At 41.7% G+C, this 27,362-nt stretch overlaps 1 protein-coding gene across 1 annotated transcript in view; it reads right to left on the bottom strand.

The window, feature by feature from the left end:
• Window positions 1–15,371: 15,371 nt before the first annotated feature.
• The window catches only part of LOC126419832 (UDP-glycosyltransferase UGT5-like), a 101,318-nt gene continuing 89,327 nt past the window's right edge, over window positions 15,372–27,362 (bottom strand). Inside the window, exon 6 of the mRNA XM_050087064.1 lies at window positions 15,372–15,757. Within this exon, the coding sequence (XP_049943021.1) occupies window positions 15,448–15,757 (310 nt within the window). The 3' untranslated portion in view covers window positions 15,372–15,447. The remainder of the gene's footprint in view (window positions 15,758–27,362) is intronic.

Below are 27,362 nucleotides of genomic sequence, written 5' to 3'. Positions count from 1 at the left end.
CCTACATCACATTCTGGCTCCTTACAGTGCCATACTTCCACCTGATGATACAAAATGGAAGTATTAAGTTTTTCACCGTGCTTCACGAGCGCACGAAATAATGAACATACCTACGATGTTTCAGCGTCCTGCAACGTATACAGGCCAAACTATTGCACTCGGAACACGTCAAACAACCCTGTCTCATTGCGCCCATATCTTTAATTACGAGTAATTCGAAACTGAAGTGTCCCAAATAACGCAGTCGCCTTTCAAAGTAAGTTAATATCGTTTCTAAAAATGGTTCAAATGGCTCTGAGCACTATGGGACTTAACTTCTAAGGTCATTAGTCCCCTAGAACTTAGAACTACTTAAACCTAACTAACCTAAGGACATCACACACATCCATGCCCGAGGCAGGATTCGAACCTGCGACCGTAGCGGCCGCGCGGTTCCAGACTGTAGCGCCGTTAACTGCTTGGCCACCACGGCCGGCAATATAGTTTCTTCAAACATACCTATATTAACGACACAACCTGTGAATGAACTAAACAAGTGGTTCTTAAGATGAAAGTCATTTTAAGATATGCTTCTAAATCTAAAGCGAAATATATATTTATATTCTTTGTATCTGAAGTGAAGGGTTCGTTGCCTATTAGCATGTACGAGGGAGAGTGGGGAGAGTTGTGTGATATGGGCGAAAGACGACACGGCAGGTGAACGCACACATGCAAGACACCGACACACCACTGGGTAAAGGTCGACCGCGATCAAGCAGATGGTGCTGTCGCAGTGGCTGCGCAAAGCGGAGGCCAGCCGCTCGGTCTTTTCCCGGAGCTGTGGAGAGAAGGTGCGTTTTGCAGTCGTGGTCAAAGGCGCAAGTAAGAGCTGTTATCCGCTGTGAATGGGCACGTGGAGTACCAGGCACAGAAATTCATAACCGCCTTGTTGAGGGGTATGGGTCAAGTGTTATGTCGACACAAAAAGGTGCGGGGATGGTGTCAGCAATTCAGTGATGGACGTCAGCAAGTGCAGGACATACCGAGACCTGGACGGACGCGCACGGCCACTACAGATGCAAATGTCAGGAAGGTGGATGACATGATTAAAGCGAACCGGCGTATCACCATCGATGGAGTAGCGGCAGAACTTGGAATCGGACATGAGCGGGCTCACAAGAGCATCCACGACATTCTGCGACACAGGAAGGTGTCAGCACGATGGGTGCCCCCTCCCCCCCTAGTGACCCTGACACACATGGAACAACGCATGGCGTTCAGCCTGGAACAGCTCGTGCGTTACCATGTATCTGGCAATGACCTGTTTCGGATTGTGACAGGGGATGAAACGTGGGTCCACCATTACACGCTCGAATCGAAGGCCGCATTCATGGAGTGGAAACATCCTTCATTACCTGTCCGAAAGAAGTTCAAAAGCACTCCATCTCCAGGTAAAGTGCTACTCACAGTTTTCTGGAACGCCAAAGGAGTTTTGCTGCTTGCTTTTTGGATGATGCAACCATCAATGCTTCCCAGTACTGTGGGACTCTGCTACTCTGTCGAAATTGAAAGAGGTGATTCGGGAAAAGAGGCCTGGCCTTTTCAGATCTGACGTTCTGCTGTTGGATGACAATGCGAGACCTCACACGGCGATGGCAACCCAAAACCATATTGCAACCCTTGGTTGGGAGCACCTACACCATCCGCCTTACAGTCCAGATCTCGCACCAGGTGACTTCCATCTATTTCCTGCTATGAAGAAGACTCTCGGCGGAAGGCGCTTTGGCAGCAATGCTGACGTCAAACAAGCTGTTCAACACTTCTTCCGTATGCAACGCCATGATTTTTTTTCCTGGACGGCTTTTTGAAGCTTATAAAGCGGTACGACAAATGTCTCAATGTACTTGGAAATTATATAGAAAAACGAAGATATGTCTCATCTTTACTGTGTCAGTCTCTTTTTTTTCCTTTCACACATAACTCTCAACACAGTCGACAGGGAAAACTTATTTTCCAACTCCCCCTCATATACAGTATTGCAGTTTGCGAGGCCTATTCCAAAAGTAAGGAACGATCAGTCATGAGATGGAAACCACAGTGAAACCCAATATTGTTTTATTTTCAACAGTTAGCTACGCTTTCCAGCTTCTTATCTACGTAGTTGCCTCTCCGACTTAGCCTTTTGTCGTAGTGTTGTACCAACTTTCCAACACCCTCGTCACAGAAGGCTGCCGTCTGTGCTTTCCGCCAATTCTCTGCACTGATCTGCAATTCGTTGTCAATGCGAAAATGTCTTCAGAGACAGCTGTTAGAGATGAAACTCGAGGGGAGCCAAGTCCAGGCTGTGTAGTGGGTGATCAAACACTTACCATCGAAAACGGTGCGGGAGTGATCCCATAACTCCTGCAGGTGCGGCCGAGAACTGTCATGAAGGAGGAAATGCATGACAGATATGTTATGTGGGTTGCTTGAAATCAGGCGAAATCCCTCGGTAGGCGCCCATACTTGGCGGGAGACACTGTTGTTCTAGGCATCGTTACGCGCTCTCTGCCTCCTCAGAAGTGAGAAGAGAGACGTGACGTTATCTACGGGCATACTGGAGACACTGCCCAACACATACGTGCAAAACCTTTATCGGATTTACACTGTGGTTTCCATTTTGTGACCAATCGTTCTTTGCTTCCCAAATAGCCCTCGTATTATCGTAGACAGGTACTGCAAACATGACAATATCTTCCTATTTGCGCAACACAAAGTGTCGAGTTTTCAGAAAATAAATATCATTTTTGAGTTCTACATGGATTTGTTTTGACAGCAGAGACTCATGTACAGTGTGACAGATACTGTATTTCAAGAATACTTATGTAAATGTTGTCCATTTTCTGCTGCCGTACACAGTAAATACACTTCCACAATTTTAGTGTAATAAACTAATATTTTTCCGTGTACCATTTGCAAGAACAAACCACTAGAGAGGGTGCAAAATTCTTAGTTTGCGTGAAGTAAGGAATTGTTCTGATTATGTGACGGTTACCTAAAAAACAACATGGCGGGAGATGCAGATGACAAGAATCTGCAGGGATGTAGCACATTCGAATAATATAAGAGGTCATTGACATAAAGTCACAAATTGGGTATGTCTCTGGAGTGAGCATTCGGATACACAGAACAGAAGTTTTGACCATGACGTAAGCCCATCACTCCCCAGATCGCGTGTATAGGAACGGCACAGTTTGCTTATAGAATGTCTTGCAGAATTCGAACGTCATTACAACGCTAGTGCAAACATATATCATTTAAAAGTAATGTAGGTTTTTATTTATCTTTTATAGACATGTTATCAGTTTCCAATGGATATCTGGAAAGAGCTTGGCTTAAACCCTTGAAGCGTGAAACACATGGTCATTTCGCTTATTTGCGACAAGAATCACAGCTCAAAAGCTGCTATGTTTTGTTATGAGAAAAAGATATCGATTGTACCTGTTGGTCTTGAGGTTTTCTGCTGCACCTGGTAGTATTGCCAAATCTCCATCCTAATAAATTATTCCGCGATGGCTTTGCGAAGTCAACTTCATAGTCTATCAGCGCCACTACAAGTGGGCCAGAAAACTTTGAATTTGGAGCTGATCTGGAACAAATTAACTATTCATACCGAACTCGGGTCGATTATTTTTTCCGATTTTTCTATATTTATTTTTCTGTCAAGGCAAGCACACACTGTCGGTTAACATTCTAACGTATTTATCGCTCATTCAATCCACAAGTATCCACTACACCAGAATAAAATTAGTATCAGATGAAAAATACAAAGATTTGAGGGGTCACGCGGGGTAGCCATTCGGTTTAGGGCATCTTGTCATGGTCTGCGCGGCTCCCTCCGCCGCAGGTTGGAGTCCTCCATTGGGCACGGGTGTGTGTGTCTCGTCCTTAGCGTTAGTTAGTTTCAGTTAGGTTACGTAATGTTTAAGCTTAGGGACTGATGACCTCAGCAGTTTGGTCCCATAAGACTTTACGACAAATTTCCAAATTTACTTGAGGTAATATACTAGAAAATCAACTAACTTCGAAAAGTACATTTAACTCTCATATTATAGACACTCTGACACAGAAATGAAGTTTGCACGAATTGCTTACAATAAAATTGTAGCTTGAAAATGTTATTTCACTTCTGGGGTGTAGCTTGCAAAGTGAAATAACTAAGAGGCAGCAACAAATGAGAGAATATGGGAATGACACTCGTGTTGGTGTCTTATATACCAACATTCTGTTCCTCAAAACTACAATTCGCATTCAGTGCACACACACACACACACACATACACACACACACACACACACACACAAACACACACACACACACACACACAAACGGACGCGAATCGCATTTGGTTTCTTCAAGGGATCAGCCTTTATCCCCACTTCTACAAGCGTCTCCAAATCGAAACGTTCTTCTCTGAAGTGCTTTGAGCACATATTAAAGTAATTTTAAGGACGAAATTTCTCTGTTTCTGTTTTCTGGTACCGTAGTTTTAACCTTGATTCGTCCTTAAAGAAATTTAAATATTAATTCGGAGCTAAAAACATCACAGAATTGAACCCATAACTCTGGGAAGGAAAACAAATGGAATTAAGGTTAACTGCCTGGCTTTTGTGTATGATTTTGCAATGCTTTCAGAAAACCTGACAGAAGCAGTTGTTCAGATAAACCTTGAAAAAATAGCAAACAGAACTGGTCTCAAAATTTCAGCTGAAAAAAACAAAATTCATGAAAAACATAAAAAAGCGCCAAAATTCATAGAAATAGGTAAAACAGAGCGAGTAGATAAATTTAAATATCTTGGAGAGACTATACAACAGAATGAGCTAGAAAAATCTGCGGTAGATGTAAGAACTGACAAAATGGAAAGAGCATATAGTTTGACCAAAAATATTTACAACAAGAAATGTATATTTAGAAAAACAAGACTAAAACACTACACCAAAGTGGTACGACCAGAATGCTTATGTGGATCTGAATGCCTAACGACCAACTTTAAGATGGACAGACTAGAGGTACCCGAAAAAAGGATAATTAGAAAAATAATTGGTGCAATAAAAATTGCAGATGGTTGGAAAATGAGAAGTAATGAGGAGATCTACAAAAATATAGAGAAAATATCTGAAGTAATGGCTAAACGAATATAAACCTTTCCAGACACCTCTACTGAATGGATGGATATAGACTAACAAAACAAATATTCCTATATTTCTGGAAGATTAAATCGACAATAGCATGGATTACGGAAGTAAGGAAAGATCTAGAAAGATCAGAAATAGCAGAAAGAAAGAGTTATAAAAATAAAATACTAAATCTGGAAGACTTTCATAGCAGAAGAAATAAAAATCGGAAACAATGTGGACAGAAGAAAGGAAGAGACTTCATGGGGAGAAAATGAGGGAATACTGCAGAAATAGGAAACAACAACAAAGGAAGAAGAGGAACTGAACTTGTTAACGTGATTCTAGTTGGTGAATACGACTGTAAAAATAAAAAAAAAAATACACAAACTCAATTTCCACATCTCAGACACCACCATTATTACAACTTCTTTATTATAAACACAATGGTTTGTAAATCTGCATAAAACGGGAGAAATGATTCACACTGACCTCTAGAGACCATAACTGCAGAATAACACCACACAATTTGTGTATATATTCAATGGAATTACTAACAGTGCGTTCTCACACACTAAGTTTATTTTCTGTCTCGTAAATACATGGTCATACAACCGCAAAAATATCCCACGATATTGCTACCTTCAGTAGACAGTGTTTCGATGTTCTTCAAGTGCCTGTTACAGTAAAAGCCGAGACGATATTAAGTAGATCCCTGACCGCCCATAGCGCTGTTGCCAGCTTTCAACTGCGAAGCGCTAAAGGCTGCAGGCGAAAACAGAACTGTGACATCTCTGACGCCTTTCCATAGAGACGTTTAGAAAATATACTTACGCTCTTGGTTGAGGTAGACCCAGCCCACTGCAACTGTCAGAGATTAACTTAAGTCGACCCAGTATAGTAAAACTACAGTTATAAGTTCGTAGTACTTTTGTATGAAAAAGAAGCGCTTCCTTCTTCCACGAATTTCTCTTTGCATTCCTAGCACGAACAGCAGTTCATAACTGCAGTTACAGCTGAACAATGGCGTACAAACGGGGCAAGTATATGTAATAATTAAGTTTGGTTTTTGCCTAAATCGGAAACAAACGACGCTATGCCGAAATCAGGTGACAATCGCACCTCAATACTAAGAACGTGCGCAGTGGATAATGCTCCATCCAGAGATATTTTTAATCGAGATATAAAGCCTAGCAGCAGGTCATTTTTCCGTTTATCTTCAGTTCTTACCGTCGTCACTGGGGAAAAAACATTAGTTTTACAAGAAAAGCATACAGTGTGCAAGTGTGTGGAAACGCAGAGCATTTGGGAAAGCCGATAAAAACTAGTGCCAATTTCTACTGAATGATGTCAGCGGCGTAAGCATTCCTAGCACAGTAGTTTGAGTCACCTAAGACTATCCCGCAAGATATGGAAGCAGCTGAATGTTGAACGTGGGTTGTTGCTAATGGCGGTATCATCGCCACGCTGTTACCAGCTAAAAAGTAGGTCGGGCAAACTTACAAGATTTGTACGTTCAATGGTGGCAAATTTTGTCATTCCGCAACAGTAACCTGAAAAGTTTGTTACTATGAGCGACTAGCTTCTTCTCAGGAAAATAAATTTCCACCCGCTTTGTATCGATGAAGAGTAATTAGCTTTTCATATATGGAGTGTACCTACCCCCATGAACCATGGACCTTCCCATTGGTGGGGAGGCTTGCGTGCCTCAACGATAAAGATGGCCGCACCGTAGGTGCAACCACAATGGAGGGGTATCTGTAGAGAGGCCAGACAAATGTGTGGTTCCTGAAGAGGGGCAGCAGCCTCTTCAGTAGTTGCAGGGGCAACAGTCTGGATGATTGACTTATTTGGCCTTGTAACACTAACCAAAATGGCCCTGCTGTGCTGGTAATGAAAACGGGTGACAGCAAGGGGAAACTACAGCCGTAATTTTTCCCGAGGGCATGCAGCTTTACTGTATCGTTAAATAATGATGGCGTCCTCTTGGGGAAAATATTCCGGAGGTAAAATAGTCCCCCATTCGGATCTCCAGGCACGGACTACTCAAGAGGACCTCGTCATCAGGAGAAAGAAAACTGGCGTTCTACGGATCGGAGCGTGGAATGTCAGATCCCTTAATTGGGCAGGTAGGTTAGAAAATTTAAAAAGGGAAATGGATAGGTGAAAGTTAGATATAGTGGGAATTAGTGAAGTTCGGTGGCAAGAGGAACAAGACTTTTGGTCAGGTGAATACAGGGTCATAAATACAAAATCAAATAGGGGTAATGCAGGAGTAGATTTAATAATGAATAAAAAAATAGGAGTGCGGGTAAGCTGCTACAAACAGCATAGTGAACGCATTATTGTGGCCAAGATAGACACGAAGCCCATGCCTACTACAGTAGTTCAAGTTTATATGCTAACTGGCTCTGCAGATGATGAAGAAATTGAAGAAATGTATGATGAAATCAAAGAAATTATTCAGGTAGTCAAGGGAGACGAAAATTTAATAGTCACGGGTGACTGGAATTCGAGAGTAGGAAAAGGGAGAGAAGGAAACATAGTGGGTGAATATTGATTGGGAGAGAGAAATGAAAGAGGAAACCGTCTGGTAGAATTTTGCACAGAGCATAATTTAATAATAGCTAACACTTGGTTCAAGAATCATAAAAGAAGGTTGTATACATGGAAGAATCCTGAAGATACTAGAAGGTATCAGATAGATTATAGAATGGTAAGACAGAGATTTAGGAACCAGGTTTTAAATTGTAAGACATTTCCAGGGGCAGATGTGGACTATGACCACAATCTATTGGTTATGAACTGCAGATTAAAACTGAAGAAACTGAAAAAAGGTGGGAATTTAAGGAGATGGGACCTGGATAAACTGAAAGAACCAGAGATTGTACAGAGTTTAAAGGAGAGCGTAAGGGAACAATTGACAAGAATGGGGGAAAGAAATACAGTAGAAGACGAATGGGTAGCTCTGAGGGATGAAGTAGTGAAGGCAGCAGAGGATCAAGTAGATAAAAAGACGAGAGCTAGTAGAAATCCTTGGGTAACAGAAGAAATATTCAATGTAATTGATGAAAGGAGACAATATAAAAACGCAGTAAATGAAGCAGGCAAAACGGAATACAAACGTCTCAAAAATGAGATCGACAGGAAGTGCAAAATGGCTAAGCAGGGATGGCTAGAGGAGAAATGTAAGGATGTAGATGCTTATCTCACTAGGGGTCAGATAGATACTGCCTAAAGGGAAATTAAAGAGACCTTTGGAGAAAAGAGAACCACTTGTCTGAATATCAAGAGCTCAGATGGAAACCCAGTTCTAAGCAAAGAAGGGAAAGCAGAAAGGTGGAAGGAGTATATAGAGGGTCAATAGAAGGGCGATGTACTTGAGGACAATATTATGGAAATGGAAGAGGATGTAGATGAAGATGAAATGGGAGATATGATACTGCGTGAAGAGTTTGACAGAGCACTGAGAGACCTGAGTCGAAACAAGGCCCCGGGAGTAGACAGCATTCCATTAGAACTACTGACGGCCTTGGGAGAGCCAGTCCTGACAAAACTCTACCATCTGGTGAGTAAGATGTATGAGACAGGCGAAATACCCTCAGACTTCAAGAAGAATTTAATAATTCCAATCCCAAAGAAAGCAGGTGTTGACAGATGTGAAAATTACCGAACTATCAGTTTAATAAGTCACGGCTGCAAAATCTTAGAAAACAGATTATCTTAGAAAATAGATTAAGGAAAGGCAAACCTACGTTTCTAGCATTTGTAGACTTAGAGAAAGCTTTCGACGATGTTGACTGGAATACTCTCTTTCAAATTCTAAAGATGGCAGGGGTAAAATACAGGGAGCGAAATGCTATTTACAATTTGTACAGAAACCAGATGGCAGTTATAAGAGTCGAGGGGCATGAAAGGGAAGCAGTGGTTGGGAAGGGAGTGAGACAGGGTTGTAGCCTCTCCCCGATGTTGTTCAATCTGTATATTGAGCAAGCAGTAAAGGAAACAAAAGTTCGGAGTAGGTATTAAAGTCCATGGAGAAGAAGTAAAAACGTTGATGTTCGCCGATGACATTGTAATTCTGTCAGAGACAAAAAAATGGTTCAAATGGTTCTGAGCACTATGCGACTTAACATCTGAGGTCATCAGTCGCCTAGAACTTAGAACTAATTAAACCTAAATAACCTAAGGACATCACACACATCCATGCCCGAGGCAGGATTCGAACCTGCGACCGTAGCGGTCGCTCGGCTCCATACTGCAGCGCCTAGAACCGCACGGCCACTCCGGCCGGCCTGTCAGAGACAGCAAAGGACTTGGAAGAGCAGTTGAACGGAATGGACAGTGTCTTGAAAGGAGGATATAAGATGAACATCAACAAAAGCAAAACGAGGATAGTGGAATGTAGTCGAATTAAGTCGGGTGATGCTGAGGGAATTAGATTACGAAATGAGACACTTAAAGTGGTAAAGGAGTTTTGCTCTTTGGGGAGCAAAATAACTGACGATGGTCGAAGTAGAGACGATACAAAATGTAGACTGGGAATGGCAACGAAAGCGTTTCTGAAGAAGAGAAATTTGTTAACATCGAGTATAGATTTGAGTGTCAGGAAGTCGTTTCTGAAAGTATTTGTATGGAGTGTAGCCATGTATGGAAGTGAAACATGGACGATAAATAGTTTGTACAAGAAGAGAATAGAAGCTATTGTAATGTGGTGCTACAGAAGAATGTTGAAGATTAGATGGATACGTCACATAACTAATGAGGAGGTTTTGAATAGAATTGGGGAGAAGAGGAGTTTGCGGCACAACTTGACAACAAGAAGGGACCGGTTGGTAGGACATGTTCTGAGGCATCAAGGGGTCACAAATTTAGCATTGGAGGGCAGCGTGGAGGGTAAAAATCGTAGAGGGAGACCAAGAGATGAGTACACTAAGCAGATTCAGAAGGATATAGGTTGCAGTAAGTACTGGGAGATGAAGAAGCTTGCGCAGGATAGAGTAGCACGGAGAGCTAGTGCAGATAATATTCATTTGTGAGATGTGTAGTGTCGATACCCATTTAAAGTGGCGGAAGGTGACGACTAGGCAGTTTCTTGTATGGAGATTGACATATATTTACGGGTAGGAAATATTTCACGCCATCACATTACTTTAAATGTACAAGCAATGGTGATGATACTAGTAGGAATTATTTTAAAATTCTCTATATCTAAAACGCAAATAACACTGTCCTGGAGCAGTAATTTTAGCAGAATTACGGACTACGACAAAAGTATAATATAATACGAAAACTGCTACTGGCATTGGCATATTTCTTTTCTTGTGTTATTAGAAACACGAACAGTGTACATTGTTATTATTATTATTATTAATAGTAGTAGTAGTAGTAGTATCATCTTCTTGGAGATGGTGCACGGAGAGAGAGGATCGGGGTTAGAGTGGGGCCTCTGTCTATGCAACTAAACAAAAGGTTGTTTGTGTTTATGACACAGGCGTTTAAAAAAAAATGTTTCAAATGGCTCAGAGCACTATGGGACGTAACATCTATGGTCATCAGTCCCCTAGAACTTAGAACTACTTAAACCTAACTAATTTAAGGACATCACACAACACCCAGTCATCACGAGGCAGAGAAAATCCGTGACCGCGCCGGGAATCGAACCCGAGAACCCGGGCGCGGGAAGCGAGAACGCTACCGCACGACCACGAGCTGCAGACACAGGCGTTTCACTTCGATTTATTTACCAAACGTCATCAGTGACCCGTAACACGTTTGTTGTATGCATATAATAAAATGCATTGTCTACTGTTTACAGACACGTTACTATTATCACCGAGCGAGGTAGCGAAGTGGTCAGCACACTGAACTCGCATTCGGAAGGACGACGGTTCAATCCCGAGTCCGGCCATCCTGATTTAGGTTTTCTTTGATTTCCCTAAATCGCTCCAGGCAAATTCCGGGATGGTTCCTTTGAAAGGGCACGGCCGACTTCCTTCCCCGTCTTCCTGTAAGCCGATGAGACTGATGACCTCGCTGTCTGGTCTCTTCCCCCAGACAACCCAACCCATTCGTATTCATCTTCATAAAACGGTTAGTGTGTTTAGCACTCTAGTGCTTTGTGATAACTTCGCAAATTTACAATAATGGGCGAATCTGCTGCTATCACGGTCCTAACGACGAGCAATATTTCGCAGTCTACTTTTGCGTTAAAGACGTTCCCTAAGCGACCAGTTTGTTAGTCAGAAGATATCATATTGCCACTGCTGTTCAACCTTCTCATTCTGAAAGTGTTTTCCAGGAAATCTTCCGGGGAATATGAGTACTTCAGCTGCCACGAGGAACGGAGTTTTCATCGCGAGTTGTAGCTGTTTTCCCCGACTTTCCCTGGCGTTGTCTGAAAACCGGAGAAACGGAAACCTCCGACCGCCAGCTCATCCAGTACTAAACCCGTTCTCTCTTTACAGCAGCCACGAAGAAAACATATTCATCTGTAGGCAAATTTTTTCACGGATTTCTATATTAAACAGGTCAGAACTCTAAAATTATGCATCTAGGCAAAAAATCTAGAGAGAGTTTAGGCGCAGTATCTGTCTTGTCTCTGTCAAAGTCAGAGGTCAAGTTAACTAATTTTTCTTTACGACGTACCAGTTCATTATACTGTACAGCATCAGTCTACTAGTTTTCTACACTATCCACGCTTTCACGGGTATGGAGACAGCGCAGTCAAAGAGGAGCAAGGAGCACGAGCCAATACTTCAAAGCGTGAATTCTTGGGAGCCCGTATCACTTATACTTTGCTAAAAAGTAGTCATTTTCTAGTCTGTTTGGCTGAAGCGTAGGATCAGATCACACTGAGCACAAACAAATAATTGCGAAAGTGTCTCCGGTGCGGCATTTTGTGCACGAACTGGCCTTCGGTTACGTCCCATAAATGTTCAATGAGATTCATGTCGGGTGATCTGGGTGCCAAAATCCTTCGCTCGAATTGTCCACAATTGTCTTCAAACCAGTGGTGAGAACTGTGGCCCACTCATTTAAAAATTCCATGGCTTTTTCAGAACATGAAGTCCACGAATAGCTGAAAAAGGTCTCCAAGTAACCGAAGATAACTGTTTCTAGTCAATGATCGGTTAAGTTGGACTAAGAGACCCAGTACACGCCATGGAAACACAGCCCACACCATTATGGAGCACCACCAGCTTGCTCAGTGCCTTGTTGACAATTTGGATCCATGTCTCCGTTGAGTCTGAGGCGCTCTCGCACCCAACGATCAGCTCTTACCGACTGCAATCAGGACTCATCTGACCAGGCCACGGTTTTCCAGTCGTCTAGGGTCCAACCGACACGGTCTCGAGTCCAGGACAGGCGCTGCAGGCGATGTCGTGGTGCTAGCAAAGGCACTCGCGTCGGCCCATTAGCGTCACATTTCGCGTGCGCTGTCGTAACGGCTACCATTTATCGGACGTCTCACCTTGAATTATGCGGTTATTTCACGCAGTGTTGCTTGTCTGTTAGCACTGACGTTACGCAAGCGCCGCTGCTTTGGGTAGTTTAGTGAATACCGCTGGCCACTGTTTTGTCCGTGGTGAAAGGTAATGCCCGAAATGTGGCATTCTCGGCGCACTCTTGACACTATGGGTCTCGGAGTATCGAATTCCCTGCCAATTTCCGAAAGGGATTGTCCCACGCGTGTAGCTCCAACTACCATGCCCCGTTCAAAGTCTGTCAGTTCAGCATTCTCAGCTGCAGACGTCAGAGTCGGTTCACCTGCTCACAGCTGGCCATGCAATGCAACAAGAGTCAACCACGCTGAACGCTAAAGCAGACATGGCTGCCGCATCACACTGTTATGTGTGTAGTAACAAGAAGATCTATAAAATATGTAACTCTCTGATATTGTTTTCCTGATCCTGCACACTCGTCATGACTCACAGCTGCAAACCAACTCTGCACAGAAGTGGCTCTTCAACCCGTGCCACTTCATTTGGTGTCAGATATAATTATTTAGGAGTAAGCTCATTTGATGTCCTGACGTACTGTTCACAGCCAAATGTGGAATAACAATTCCAGGCCTTGGCAGTGTTGAAACTGCCTGGCCTAGCCTGCAAGAGCACACACGTTTCCACTGCATCGACATGATTGTGGTGCTCTTTCTGGACTGCCTCGCAATGCATAAAGTGCCCTGCTGCTGCAACTGGCATGCTGAAGTCTTGATGGGTACCTCGTGCTTATGGCTTCTTCAGTTACTGTGAGTCAGCTGCTACTTTCCACAGTAACACCCAAATAGTAATGGTGCTACTTTAGTGGTGAAAGTAGCGATGAAAGTTGAGGGGGAGTGTCTGAATCATACGTTTGGGATGAGTCTATGGCGCAGTAGGTTGTGTCTGAAGAGGAAGTATATAACTGTATGGAATGTTGTAACTGAAAGCTTCAGTTAGTTCACCCAAGCTTCTGGTAGAAGAAAAGTGGTTTTACTGCTAAAATTCTTTAAAGGTGGCAGATTGCACACTGTGACTATCAACTTAAACGGTTGAACAGGAATGAGACGAGACAATAAGACATAACGAGTAACATTGATTAAGAGTGCTTCAGAAGTTAAGAGGGTATGTGATGTTGCTTCAGTGATAACAAGGTCGATTCAAATTTACAAAGATCTAAGCGGTTTTAGCCAGTTGTCAGTATGACGTTCCAGCCTCTCCGTCCAAGTTGCATGCAGTGATTCAGTTGGTAGGATGTCATACAACCCTTCTATCCTCTACCGGAGTGAGCTGTCCCACAATTACTGTAACTAGCCCTTGATATCCTCGACAGAGACACTGGGACAGAACTGAGGTCCAAGCTAGACCCACACATGTTCTTGCAGAGACAGATCTGGAGACGTTACTGGCCACGGATGTGCCTCAGCCTCACACAGATAGGTAGTAGAGGCAGGTTCCATGTCTGAATGACCACTGGTCTGTTGAAAAGTGGTACCGTCATACTGCAGTGTGTGACGTGAAACATGAGGAGTCAGGGTGTTCGTGATGCATCACTGTGCGGTCAGAGTACCCTCAATCACTACGCGGCGTGGCCTGAAGTCATACCAGGTGCCTCCCCCCTCCCAATCCATGATGTCAGGAGTAACACTACGCCTGCCTCTCCAAAACACTGGGAGAAAGGGACCTCTCCGCGCATCGTGACATATTCGCTGACATGTAGCTGGATAGTGAGCGGAATGGTAGTGTGGTTTGATAGACTATGTAACCCATGGGAGCATCACAAGTTATAAGGGATCGTTGATCCCTTATTCAGCGCTATTGTGAACACGTACATGTAACGAATGTACGCAAACATCCATTATAGAAGTCTAAGAACCGATAGGACTGTGTGGTTAATGTTGTTGCTCAATTGTTAAAGTGGCGGGAGAGAAATCAGTGAGGCAATGACAAAAACAACAGTTGAACAAATAACCGGTTACCGTGAAGGGGGCCGTAAGCAAAGAGTAATAATTACACGAACTGGCAATGAAGTGTATTGTCTGCTTAGCATGACTATAAAAGAGAGTTGTAGAGCAGAGTATAAATGAAAGTTACAACAGTGTTTGGATCAACCACGATGCCTACTATTGGATTGTCATGTTGACTGGATCACACCGTTGGACAGGTGTGTGTATTATCAGAGTGGCGTGTGACAATTAGTACCAGAATTTGTCTGGTGTATGTGGAGATGAAGAGTGGGTAAATTTTAAGTGTCTCTTATTTGGTGTGCAAAAGGAATATATTTCTCTCTGTTTTGAAACCTTAACAATGTCTCTAACTGTCATGCAACCTATAATTCAATCAATAGTCGTATGGAACCATAATAGTATTGAAACACCTCTGCCGTCAGGCCAGTTATCACTAGCCATTAGGCACAATAATAAACACAAATTTTCGGCTACTTTCATACGTTTGGCAATCAAAAATCAGCAGTGTTACAGCGTCCATAAATATTCCATGGAAGCATGATAGTGAAAGATACAGTATTCCGTGGTTTTTCCAATGGCATGAATGGCTTCAGAGTATTTGGTGATGAAGGAAATTTTGACTGCATTGCCTTCAGACGCTGTCTATATGTAGGGTATGAATGGCTGCAAAAACTGGCTGTGGATCATGATTGAAGGCATCAGTGTTGCTTAAATGGGTGGATTATCAGGGATAACAAGTGGGCGAGATTTTACTGTCGTGAGTTGAGTAATCATTGTTAGATCCTATATTTCTATAAACACGATTTATTAGGTTGACTGGAAAATGCTCGGATTATATGCAATATATAAATAATAAGACAACCATCAGTCCCTCTTGGTGGACTTGCTGCTGGGCCTCTTAGCTGTGGATCCACCAGCAGTCCCCTTCAGTAGCCGCAGTCCCGCCCTGAAAGCTGCTCTGGTGACCAGGAATGCCAACAGTGCTGCGGCGAGCAGCACGGCGACGACATCTAGCAGGAAGTACTGGTACCAGGCGAGGTCCAGCGCCGCGGACCTCAGGTGTGGCGCCCCCTGATGCCTGATCACGTACTCTGTCCAGTAGACAGCCTCGTCCAGCGGCTTCACCGGCCGATCGTTGAAGATCCTGGACAACCGCTGGGCGTTCTCGCGGTACCTGCACACCGAGTATCAACAGGTACAGACACTATACGTCTTGAAATTAACTACAGCTATTGTTACTGGAATATAGATGATTCACCGTAGATAATAGAATATTTATACTTCAGTAGGCATCACATACAGACAGTAAATCATACCCTGTTGTCACTAAGGGCTGTACTCCTCTAGGCAAAGGATACTTACGCATGTACACAAATTATGTTTCTTTATTTACATGTGTTGTATACTTTCAGCTTACCGACCTTTCGGCTAGCATGTCCCAGTCTTCAGCTGTCCCTTCTATTTGGTTCCTGTTTATCTCCAAACAGTGGCCTATTAGCTATTAATGGACGCCATAACAGATGAATGATTTATCAACCCTTTATTCTGGTATGTGGTCCAAAAGACCTTTCATCATGCATTCATTCTGATAGCTCTTCATTTGATGCCTTACTTATCCAGTTAATTTTCAATATTACCATAGCCGCAGCTGCAGAGACCATTGGACATGCCAGCCACAGCAGGAGTCACTCTCTACAAATACGATTTACTTTAGTTTTGGTTTGCAAATGCCTGTACAGAGAAGTGGATTGTGTAATTAATTGTGTTCACTAGTGTATACTAACTTATTCGACGGTTTTACATAAGTTTTACTGCATATATACGTGTGTGTGTGTGTGTGTGTGTGTGTGTGTGTGTGTGTGCATAAAGTCCGGGAACACTTTCAATTATTTATTGGACAATAAACAAGCATTGTACAGATATCATACATATGTCATTTTGAAGAGAAACCCTCAAAGTTTTTTTTTTTCATGTATACCGCCACAGCGTAGTTTGGTAATTTGCCGATAGTCAGCGCTAGTCGCAAACATTGCGAGTTCAGGTGCGGAGTGAGCTTTCTGTGTGTTGGAGTTCGACAACAACAAGTGTGCTACAGCTGTTCAACGGATGTTTAGAACCAAGTACGGTAAAAAGCCACCAACAAGGAAGGCCATTTTACCACTGGCACAACTAATTCGATACAACAGGTTGCTTGCGCCTGGCAAAGAGTAGCGGCTGTCCCAGTGTGAGTGAAATGAATATGGAGCGTGTACAAGAGACATTCGTAAGGAATCCGAAGAAGTTGGCGCTTCGTGCATCCCATGAACTCGAAATGGCTCCAATGAGAGTGTGGAAAATCCTGCGACAGAAGCTGTCTATGAAACCATTCAAATTGGAGCTAGTGCAGAAGCTCAATGACGACGACAAAGACAAGCGTTTTGAGTTTTGTTCGCAGTTGTAGCAATTGAATGAGTATGGTGATGTAATTGTCGATCGCTTAATTTTTAGCGATGAAGCCACTTTTCAAACTAATGGAAAAGTGGACAGGCATAATTGTCGAATCTGGAGTACAAAGCATCCACACGAATGCATTGAATTTGAGCGTGACTGCCCAAAGGTAAATGTTTTTTGTGCCTTGTCACGTCGAAAACTGTACGGACCATTCTTCTTCGCCAAGAGCACTGTCACTGGATACTCCTACTTGGACATATTCCAGCAATGGCTGATGCCTCAAATGCAATCGGACTCTCCGTTCATCTTTCAGCAGGATGGGGCCCCACCCCATTTTCATCGTGAAGTTCGTAGGTGCCTGCAAACGGAGCTGCCGCATAGACGGATCGGCCGTGCTACAGAAGGGGACAGCTGTTTCAAGAAATTGCCGCCCCGATTACCAGATCTCACTCCGTGTGAATGTTTTCTGTGGGGACACATTAAAGATCTGGTGTATGTACCGCATCTACCACTCGATGTAGCAGAGCTCCGGCAGAGAATACGGGAAGCGTCTGCCACAGTCGACGATGCCATGCTGGGACGGGTATGGCAAGAATTCGATTACCGTATTGACATCTGCCAGGTCACTCAAGGTTCGCACGTCGAATGTTTGTAAAAAAAAGTTTCAGAGTTTCTGTTCAAAATGCAATATGTATGACATCCGTACAATGTTTAATTCTTGTGCAGCAAATAAGTGAAAGTGTTCCCGGACTTTACGTGCACCATATATATTGTGATGTAATAAAGTATCATACAAACATGTTTCATACGTCCAACTGACAATATGTCAATTGCAGATAGACAAAACAGAGATATCTCGAAGACTGAGTGTAGAATTAGTTTGCCAAGGAAGAAGAATCATAAGACGTTGAATACTGAATTTTGATGGGGAAATCAGTAAGATATTATCTGGAACTCTAGGTGAAGACGATGCCTCTTATTTTAAGGCAAACGGTGATATGTTAGAGGGACAACAAAAACAGCTGTTCTGGTTAACGAGAGAGCATTCACAATAGAAAAAGCGACGCTAACAAGTTTCAGTCGGACATTACCTTCCATAGCGAGAAGTAAAAGGCTCTGTCAGCATGCAATACAGTTCAAGAATTGCGCTCTTAGTAACTAACAGAGAAATGTTATACTGATAACCATTAATGAGCAGTTAATTCAGCTTCCGTTCGGCTTTAATGCGCTTGATTTGGAGTATGATTTGCTGATTACAGCAACTGTAAATGTGCAGAAAGGTATTCCGGAACCGCACAGAAGTAATTCTGTGCAAAGAGTCAAATATTTGGAGCTAATAAAAGACGACATTAAACATAAGAGATTCCCAATGGGATGTATGGTCAGCAAACGATATTCACTGCTTAAGGTAATAGATCTTGATGTATTCATTGATGGTAATATTTTAAGTTGCACAATAAATATGCCCGTTGCAGACAGCAGTGCCTTTGAAACGTATTAAATTTGGCCACTTACTGTTGAAGTTTGTGCAAGGAAACATTTATTTACATATATAACTCCAGAGATGGAAATACTATTTATAGATGATGCGAAAAGACGATATGTAAAGCTGAGTAATGACCAGTTACTATGTAAACAGACAGATCAAAGTCACAGTGTAAGTAAGCAGACGTTTGTTCTTTTGTCTGCATACGATCACAAGATGTGCGAAGCAAAGTTGTTATAGTCTGTTACGCAGAGACCCAAAGATTTTACTCGGAAGTATTTAATGTTAAATGAAAGAATCTGGAAACAGATAAGGGGTAATGAGTGGTTATTTGTAGCACCAGAAGATGAAAGTCTTACAGTGTTATGCAATGATAGTGAACCCACTGATGTAGTTATTTGTGGTAAGGCAAACTGAAATTCTGGGTAAGTGTAGAGGATATGGTGCCCAATAACTGATATAAGCAGAAACTGTTATTAGAACAGACATCACTAATACTGATGTAGTTCTATGCTTGAAATTGTATAGATGTATAAGTATATTGCTAACCAAGAAAACAGGAATATAATGGAATGTACTTTGAAATTACCTGATGAACATGTGATAGACAGATGACTTAAGTGCAGCAGTTCATAAATTGGACAAGTTGTAGAAAGAAATTTTGTATCAGCAAAGGACTGCTTTTAGTGGGTTTTCGTTAAGTTGTATGCCCATTTGGAGTTACGTAGGGTTAAGTATAATAATTTTGAACGTGATTCTGTGTATTTCTCGACAGATTAAATGTTGTAGAGATTTGAACTTGTCAGGCTTTCCCGACGGATCTGTTGCAAATGCACTTCTCGGGTTTGCCGCCGTATCATATTGTGCAAATTCCACAGTGTTTCGTCGATACAACATCTTAACGGGGTGGTAGATGCTGTTTTATCAATTTCATCTTTGGCGCTGTCAATATCATCGTTTACCATTGTACTTTAAACGTACTTAGACGTAAGTTTAAGTACTATAGTACAGGCAATTTAAACATCACCGCTGTTAACCAACTTTAAACACAATCTTTAATGCTGTCAGCCAACTTTTAGCTGTACGTTCTGATGATGCTCTTGTTCATTTGAACGAAACTGGTAGATGAAAATATAAAGTGCGACTTGTGGCCCTTTCCAAGAACCTAGATGCTTTTGTCACTGCTACAAGGCGCAGCTGATGATAGGCTAGGCGCGTAGTGGGGTCGAAAAGTATCAGATCAGAAGCAGGCAGTGCGCATGCGCGGGAAGAGGCTCGCAGTTGGAGGAAAGAGGCGCTCCTAGTGCCTCCCGCCGGCAGCCGCTGTGGGCAATGACTGTGTTTGAAGGCTGAATTAAATCTCAGCAGTGCATTGTGTCGAGTCATGAATCGAAAGTTCCTGTTTCTTCCACTTTAATTTAGTGGCAGCCATTGCTGGATTCCAAGTGGCACTTAGTTGGGTGCCTGCATCCTGTTGATAAGATTGTCCGCCTTACGCATATGTATGGCCTCCTTAAGAACCCAGTCCCAGGAAGATGACGCTGGGGATAAGATTTCAGTCTTCTCCTAGAAGATACGATGCCCAGTGTCCAGGCAGTGCTCTGCTATCACTGATGTATCAGGTTGGCCCAGACGTGTGAGACGATTGTGTTCAACATAACACTCTTGCATGGTTCCGCATACAAGAGAAGACATTATGATAATAGTTGCTTTGTTCAAATGCATGCATTAAGAGAAATAGTGTATTTGTGAAGTGTTCATGATAAAATTATATTGTTTGTGACAAAAAAGAGATCATGATGTGTTTACGATAAAGGTTGCTTTGTGCAAGCACAAGAATTAAAAGAAATAGAAATCATCATGTATTCGTTATAAAAGATATGTTTTGCGCAAATATGTGTATTATAAATGGTGTATTCATAAAGTGTTTGTGAGAATGTGGTTACGTATATGGTCCTCGATAAGTAGATTATCATGTGTGTATAGTAAACGAGTTTCTTTGTTCAAAAGTATGCATAGTAAAGAAATTGCGTACGTGAATATAATGAGTCATGTTGAAAGGAATAGGTGATTAATTGTGCCTATAGGATAAATATTTTACAGGATTGATGGTCAACTGAAGAAGTGAATGTGTATGGCAAAATACATAAGTGTAAATGACGGAAGAGGATTGATTACAAAGGAAAAATGTAAATAAAGTAAAAGTTCATGAGGCACATACTAACACAGCCAACAGAAAAATTTATTTCCTACATGCTCATTGAGTCTTAGATATTTTCCCACCGAGTTTCCCTGTCTGAAACTATTTCCAACTTGTATCCTCAGGCATCAGGGCTACGATTCGGGCGAGCCACTCCACTACTGTAGACAGCATCAGCTCTCCTCCGGATACACTCGCAGGACACTACAGAATGTTGCATATGTCGAAGAGGCCTGAAGACCCCAAAAGGTTTAATATTGAGTAAATGATGGTAGGAGGGTGATTTCAGAACCAGGTTTTAAACTGTAAGGCATTTGCAGACACAGACGTGGACTCTGACCTCGATTTATTCCTTATTAATTACTAATTAAAACTGAAGAGATTGCAAAACCATAGGAAACGAAGCAGATGAGACCAGAAATAATGAAAGAACCAGAGATTGTTGAGAGTTTCGAAGGGAGCATTACACAAGGAAATACTGTAACTGGGGAAAGGAATACTGTAGAAGACGAACGGATGGGTTTATAGAGAAATAGTAAGGCAGTGGAGCATCATTACTTTACATTAATACTTTTTTCCCATAGATAAAGAATTCGACATTCTGTAATGATGTGGAACATGTCAGTTTGAAATAAGTTTTTTACAGTTACTACTTCATATTTATTGAGTAGAAGGAGTTTGATTCAGAAATTCTTTTAATTTGTTTTTGAATCTTGGTTGGCTGTCTGTCATACTTTAAATGCTAGTTGGTAAATGACCAAAGACTTTTGTGGCAGTAAAATTCACCCCTTTCGATGCTAAAGTCAGATTTAACCCACAATAGTGAAGTTCAGCATTTCTTCTGGTGTTGTAGCTATATACTTTGCTATTATTTTAGAATTAGGATCGATTATTAATAACAAATTTCATAAGTGAATATATGTGTTCTGATAGTACTGTGAATATCCATAGTTTCTTAAATAAGTGTCTGCAAAGTGATCTTGGGTGGTTTTCTATTATTATTCTGATTACACACTTGTGTACAATGATTAGTTTTCCTCTTAATGATGAATTACCCTTAAATATGATGCCATATGAAAGCAGTGAATGAAAATAGGCACAGCAGGCTAATTTACTGACATTTTTATCACCAAAGTTGCAATAACACTAATAGCATTAGTAGCTGTGAATTCAGCAGATCATCAATGTGTTTCTTCCAATTTAATTTCGAACCGGCCCCCACACTCAAAAATTTTGAATATTCTTCCTTAGCAACAGATTTGTTTTAAAAGTCTATATTTGTCAATGTTGCTGTGTCATCTAAAGTACAGAACTGTGTATACCGTGTTTTCTCAAAATTTAGCGAGTGTCGATTTGCAGAGAGCCACGTAATAATTTTACGAAAGACATTGTCTTCAATTTCCTCAGCTAGTTCCCGTTTGTTGGGTGTGACTACTATGCTTGTATCAACAGCAAAAAGAACTAGCTTTACATCTTCATGAATATAGAGTGGAAAGTCATTTATAGTATATTAAGAACAATAGTGTATTAAGAGCAATCCTCCCCCCATGAACCATGGACCTTGCCGTTGGTAGGGAGGCTTGCGTGCCTCAGCGATACAGATGGCCGTACCGTAGGTGCAACCACAACGGAGGGGTATTTGTTAAGAGGCCAGACAAACGCGTGGTTCCTGAAGTGGGGCAGCAGCCTTTTCAGTAGTTGCAGGGGAACAGTCTGGATGATTGACTGATCTGGCCTTGTAACACTAATCAAAACGGCCTTGCTGTGCTGGTACTGCGAACGGCTGAAAGCAAGGGGAGACTATGGCCGTAATTTTCCTGAGGGCATTCAGCTTTACTGTATGGTTAAATGATGATGGCGTCCTCTTGGGTATAACATTCTGGAGGTAAAATAGTCCCCCATTCGGATCTCCAGGCGGGGACTACTCAAGAGGACCTCGTCATCAGGAGAAAGAAAACTGGCGTTCTACGGATCGGAGCGTGAAATGTCAGATCCCTTAATTGGTTAGGTAGGTTAGAAAATTTAAAAAGGGAAATGGACAGGTGAAAGTTAGATATAGTGGGAATTAGTGAAGTTCGGTGGCAGGAGGAACAAGACTTTTGGTCAGGCGAATACAGGATCATAAATACAAAATCAAATAGGGGTAATGCAGGAGTAGGTTTAATAATGAATAAAAAAATAGGAGTGCGGGTAAACTACTACGAACAGCATAGTGACGCATTATTGTGGCCAATATAGACACGAAGCCCATGCCTACTACGGTAGTTCAAGTTTATATGCTAACTGGCTCTGCAGATGATGAAGAAGTTGAAGAAATGTATGATGAAATCAAAGAAATTATTCAGGTAGTCAAGGGAGACGAAAATTTAATAGTCACGAGTGACTGGAATTCTAGAGTAGGAAAAGGGAGAGAAGGAAACATAGTGGGTGAATATTGATTGGGGGAGAGAAATGAAAGAGGAAACCGTCTGGTAGAATTTTGCACAGAGCATAATTTAATAATAGCTAACACTTGGTTCAAGAATCATAAAAGAAGGTTGTATACATGGAAGAATCCTGAAGATACTAGAAGGAATCAGATAGATTATAGAATGGTAAGACAGAGATTTAGGAACCAGGTTTTAAATTGTAAGACATTTCCAGGGGCAGATGTGGACTATGACCACAATCTATTGGTTATGAACTGTAGATTAAAACTGAAGAAACTGAAAAAAAGGTGGGAATTTAAGGAGATGGGACCTGGATAAACTGACTAAACCAGAGGTTGTACAGAGTTTGGGGGAGAGCACAAGGGAACAATTGACAAGAATGGGGGAAAGAAATACAGTAGAAGAAGAATGGGTAGCTTTGAGGGATGAAGCAGTGAAGGCAGCAGAGGATCAAGTAGGTAAAAAGAGGAGGGCTATTAGAAATCTTTGGGTAACAGAAGAAATATTGAATTTAATCGATGAAAGGAGAAAATATAAAAATGCAGTAAATGAAGCAGGCAAAACGGAATACAAACGTCTCAAGAATGAGATCGACAGGAAGTGCAAAATGGCTAAGCAGGGATGGCTAGAGGACAAATGTAAGGATGTAGAGGCTTATATCACTAGGGGTAAGCCTACAGGAAAATTAAAAAGACCTTTGGAGAAAAGAGAACCACTTGTATGAATATCAAGAGCTCAGATGGAAACCCAGTTTTAAGCAAAGAAGGGAAAGCAGAAAGGTGGAAGTACTATATAGAGGGTCTATACAAGGGCGATGTACTTGATGACAATATTATGGAAATGGAAGAGGATGTAGATGAAGATGAAATGGGAGATATGATACTGCGTGAAGAGTTTCACAGAGCACTGAAAGACCTGAGTCGAAACAAGGCCCCGGGAGTAGACAGCATTCCATTAGAGCTACTGACAGCTTTGGGAGAGCCAGTCCTGACAAAACTCTACCATCTGATGAGGAAGATGCATGAGACAGGTGAAGTACTCTTCAGACATAAAGAAGAATATAATAATTCCAATCCCAAAGAAAGCAGGTGTTGACAGATATGGAAATTACCGAACTATCAGTTTAATAAGCCACAGCTGCAAAATACTAACGCGAATTCTTTACAGACGAATGGAAAAACTAGTAGAAACCGACCTCAGGGAAGATCAGTTTCGATTCCGTAGAAATATTTGAACACGTGAGGCAATACTGACCCTACAACTTATCTTAGAAGCTAGATCAAGTAAAGGCAAACCTTCGTTTCTAGCATTTGTAGACTTAGAGAAAGCTTTTGACAATGTTGACCGGAATACTCTCTTTGAAATCCTGAAGGTGGCAGGGGTAAAATACAGAGAGCGAAAGGCTATTTACAATTTGTACAGAAACCAGATGGCAGTTATATGAGTCGAGGGACATGAAAGGGAAGCAGTGGTTGGGAAGGGAGTGAGACAGGGTTGTAGCCTCTCCCCGATGTTATTTAATCTGTATATTGAGCAAGCAGTAAAGGAAACAAAAGAAAAATTCGGAATAGGTATTAAAATTCATGGAGAAGAAGTAAAAACTTTGAGGTTCGCCGATGACATTGTAATTCTGTCAGAGACAGGAAAGGACTTGGAAGAGCAGTTGAACGGAATGACAGTGTCTTGAAAGGAGGATATAAGATGAACATCAACAAAAGGAAAACGAGGATAATGGAATGTAGTCAAATTAAGTCGGGTGATGCTGAGGGAATTAGATTAGGAACTGAAACACTTAAAGTAGTAGAGGAGTTTAGCTATTTGGGGAGCAAAATAACTGATGATGGTCGAAGTAGAGAGGATATAAAATGTAGACTGGCAATGGCAAGGAAAGCGTTTCTGAACAAGAGAAATTTGTTAACATCGAGTATTGATTTAAGTGTCAGGAACCGTTTCTGAAAGTATTTGTATGGAGTGTAGCCATGTATGGATGACATACATGGACGATAAATAGTTTGGACAAGAAGAGAATAGAAGCTTTCGAAATGTGGTGCTACAGAAGAATGCTGAAGGTTAGATGGGTAGATCACATAACTAATGAGGAGGTACTGAATAGGATTGGGGAGAAGAGGAGTTTGTGGCACAACTTGACTAGAAGAAGGGATCAGTTGGTAGGACATGTTCTGAGGCATCAAGGGATCACCCTTTTAGTACTGGAGGGCAGCGTGGAGGGTAAAAATCGTAGAGGGAGACGAAGAGATGAATACACAAGCAGATTCAGAAGGATGTAGGCTGCAGTAGGTACTGGGAGATGAAGAAGGTTGCACAGGATAGAGTAGCATGGAGAGCTGCATCAAACCAGTCTCAGGACTGAAGACCACAACAACAACAAGAACAACAACAACAAGGGACCCGAGACTGACCTCAGTGGTACACCATTCTTCATACCTCCCCAGTTAGAGGACTGTACTAATTTTTTCAGACTATTTGTACTGTTAATTTCAACCTTCTGCATTCTTCCAGTTAAATATGAATTAAACTGTTTGTGCACTGTCCCACTCATACCACCACACTTAAACTTATCTAGAAGTATTCATGGCTCTCTGAGTCAAAGCCCTTTGAGAGATCACAAAATATCGCAGTGGGTGATGATCAGTTATTCGTGGCATGTAATACTTGATCTGTGGAAACATATGTAGCACTTTCTGTTGAAAAGACTTTCTGAAAACAGAATTGACGATATGTTACTACTTCATTTTTAAAAATATGTGAAGCTACTCTGGGATACATTACTTTTTCAAGAATTTTGGATAAAATTGTCAGAAGCGGGATTGGGCGATAGTTGTACCATGAGATCTATCCCCACTTTTGTGCAATGGTTTACAACAGCATATTTCACTCTATCCAGAAAAGTGCCCTGTTTCTGTGAGCTACTACATATGTGGCTGAGAATCCTACTTATCTGTTGGGAACAAGCTTTTGGTACTCTGTTGGAAACCTTTTACTTCTGAGTGGATTTATTATTTTCCTAATATGAGTAGGAGAGGTGGTTTGAATTTCAGTTTTATCAGATTGCATATACAGCAGTTTTATCAAGTTACATATACAGCCTTGCATTTTCTAACGCACAGCTGGATCTCTTTATATCCACAACAATTACAAATGATTATGAAAATATTTCCTGCTTCTGACCTTTTGTTAGCAAACTTTTCGTTGAGTCTGATAGAAATACAGTCTTTCTGTGCTCTCGGTTGCCCTGTTTTCATTTTTAACAATATTCCAAATAGTTTTCATTTTATTATCAGAGGTGCTAATCCCAGACATAATGCATATATTTCTGAGCTTTTTAATAACTTTTCTCAATACAGTGCAGTACTTTTTATAATGTATAACTGTTTCTGCATCATTACTCCTTCTAGCTACAAGATAATTTCCCTTTTCTGTTTACATTTGTGTCCTACAGTGGTTAAGAACCTCTAAATCTATGAGATGGTGTGGAAGAAGTAATAAGTTCCGACGACGCAGTCTCCGTCGCGATGTCTCTCGAAGTATCATGTGATGTATTCTTACCAGTGGTGCTGTAAAACATTTATCGAAAATAATTGCAAATGCTGCGTATCTATGCTTCGTTACCCTTGAATTAATTGCAAAGAAAGTGAATTGGGAAACTTTTTATGAGGCAAATCTTAGGCATCCGCAAGTAGGGTGGAACTCGTGACAAAGAAAGGTGTGCAAGTTAACAGATTTGCGATGGCCAAATGTATGAAAAATATAATACGATGTTTCAATTAGACAACATAGATATGATTCTCAGTGATGGATAAATACAAAGCGCCAGATCAAACCTTTTAACACCCCCACTGGACATTGTAAGCCGGCCGATGCTTCAATCTGGAACCCCACGACTGCTAGGGTCGCAGGTTCGAATCCTGCCTCGGGCATGGATGTGTGTGATGTCCCTAGGTTAGTTAGGTTTAAGTAGTTCTAAGTTCTAGGGGACTTATGATCTAAGATGTTGAGTCCCATAGTGCTCAGAGCCATTTGAACTATTTTTCCTGTCTTTTTTGCTAACTGTTCAGCGAAATAGCTCAAGGTAGTCGAAGTAGAGAAGCGATAAAATACAGACTGGCAACAGTAAGCAATGCGCATCAGAAAAAGAGAAATTTGTAACAGCGAACAAAATTTAAAGACTGCTTCCCTGAAAAAGTATTTGTTTCGAGTTTAGCCTCTTATAGAA

This window comes from Schistocerca serialis, chromosome 9 (genome assembly GCF_023864345.2).
Source record: "Schistocerca serialis cubense isolate TAMUIC-IGC-003099 chromosome 9, iqSchSeri2.2, whole genome shotgun sequence".
NCBI lineage: Eukaryota > Metazoa > Arthropoda > Insecta > Orthoptera > Acrididae > Schistocerca > Schistocerca serialis.
This window is presented reverse-complemented; position numbering and strand designations above follow the sequence as displayed.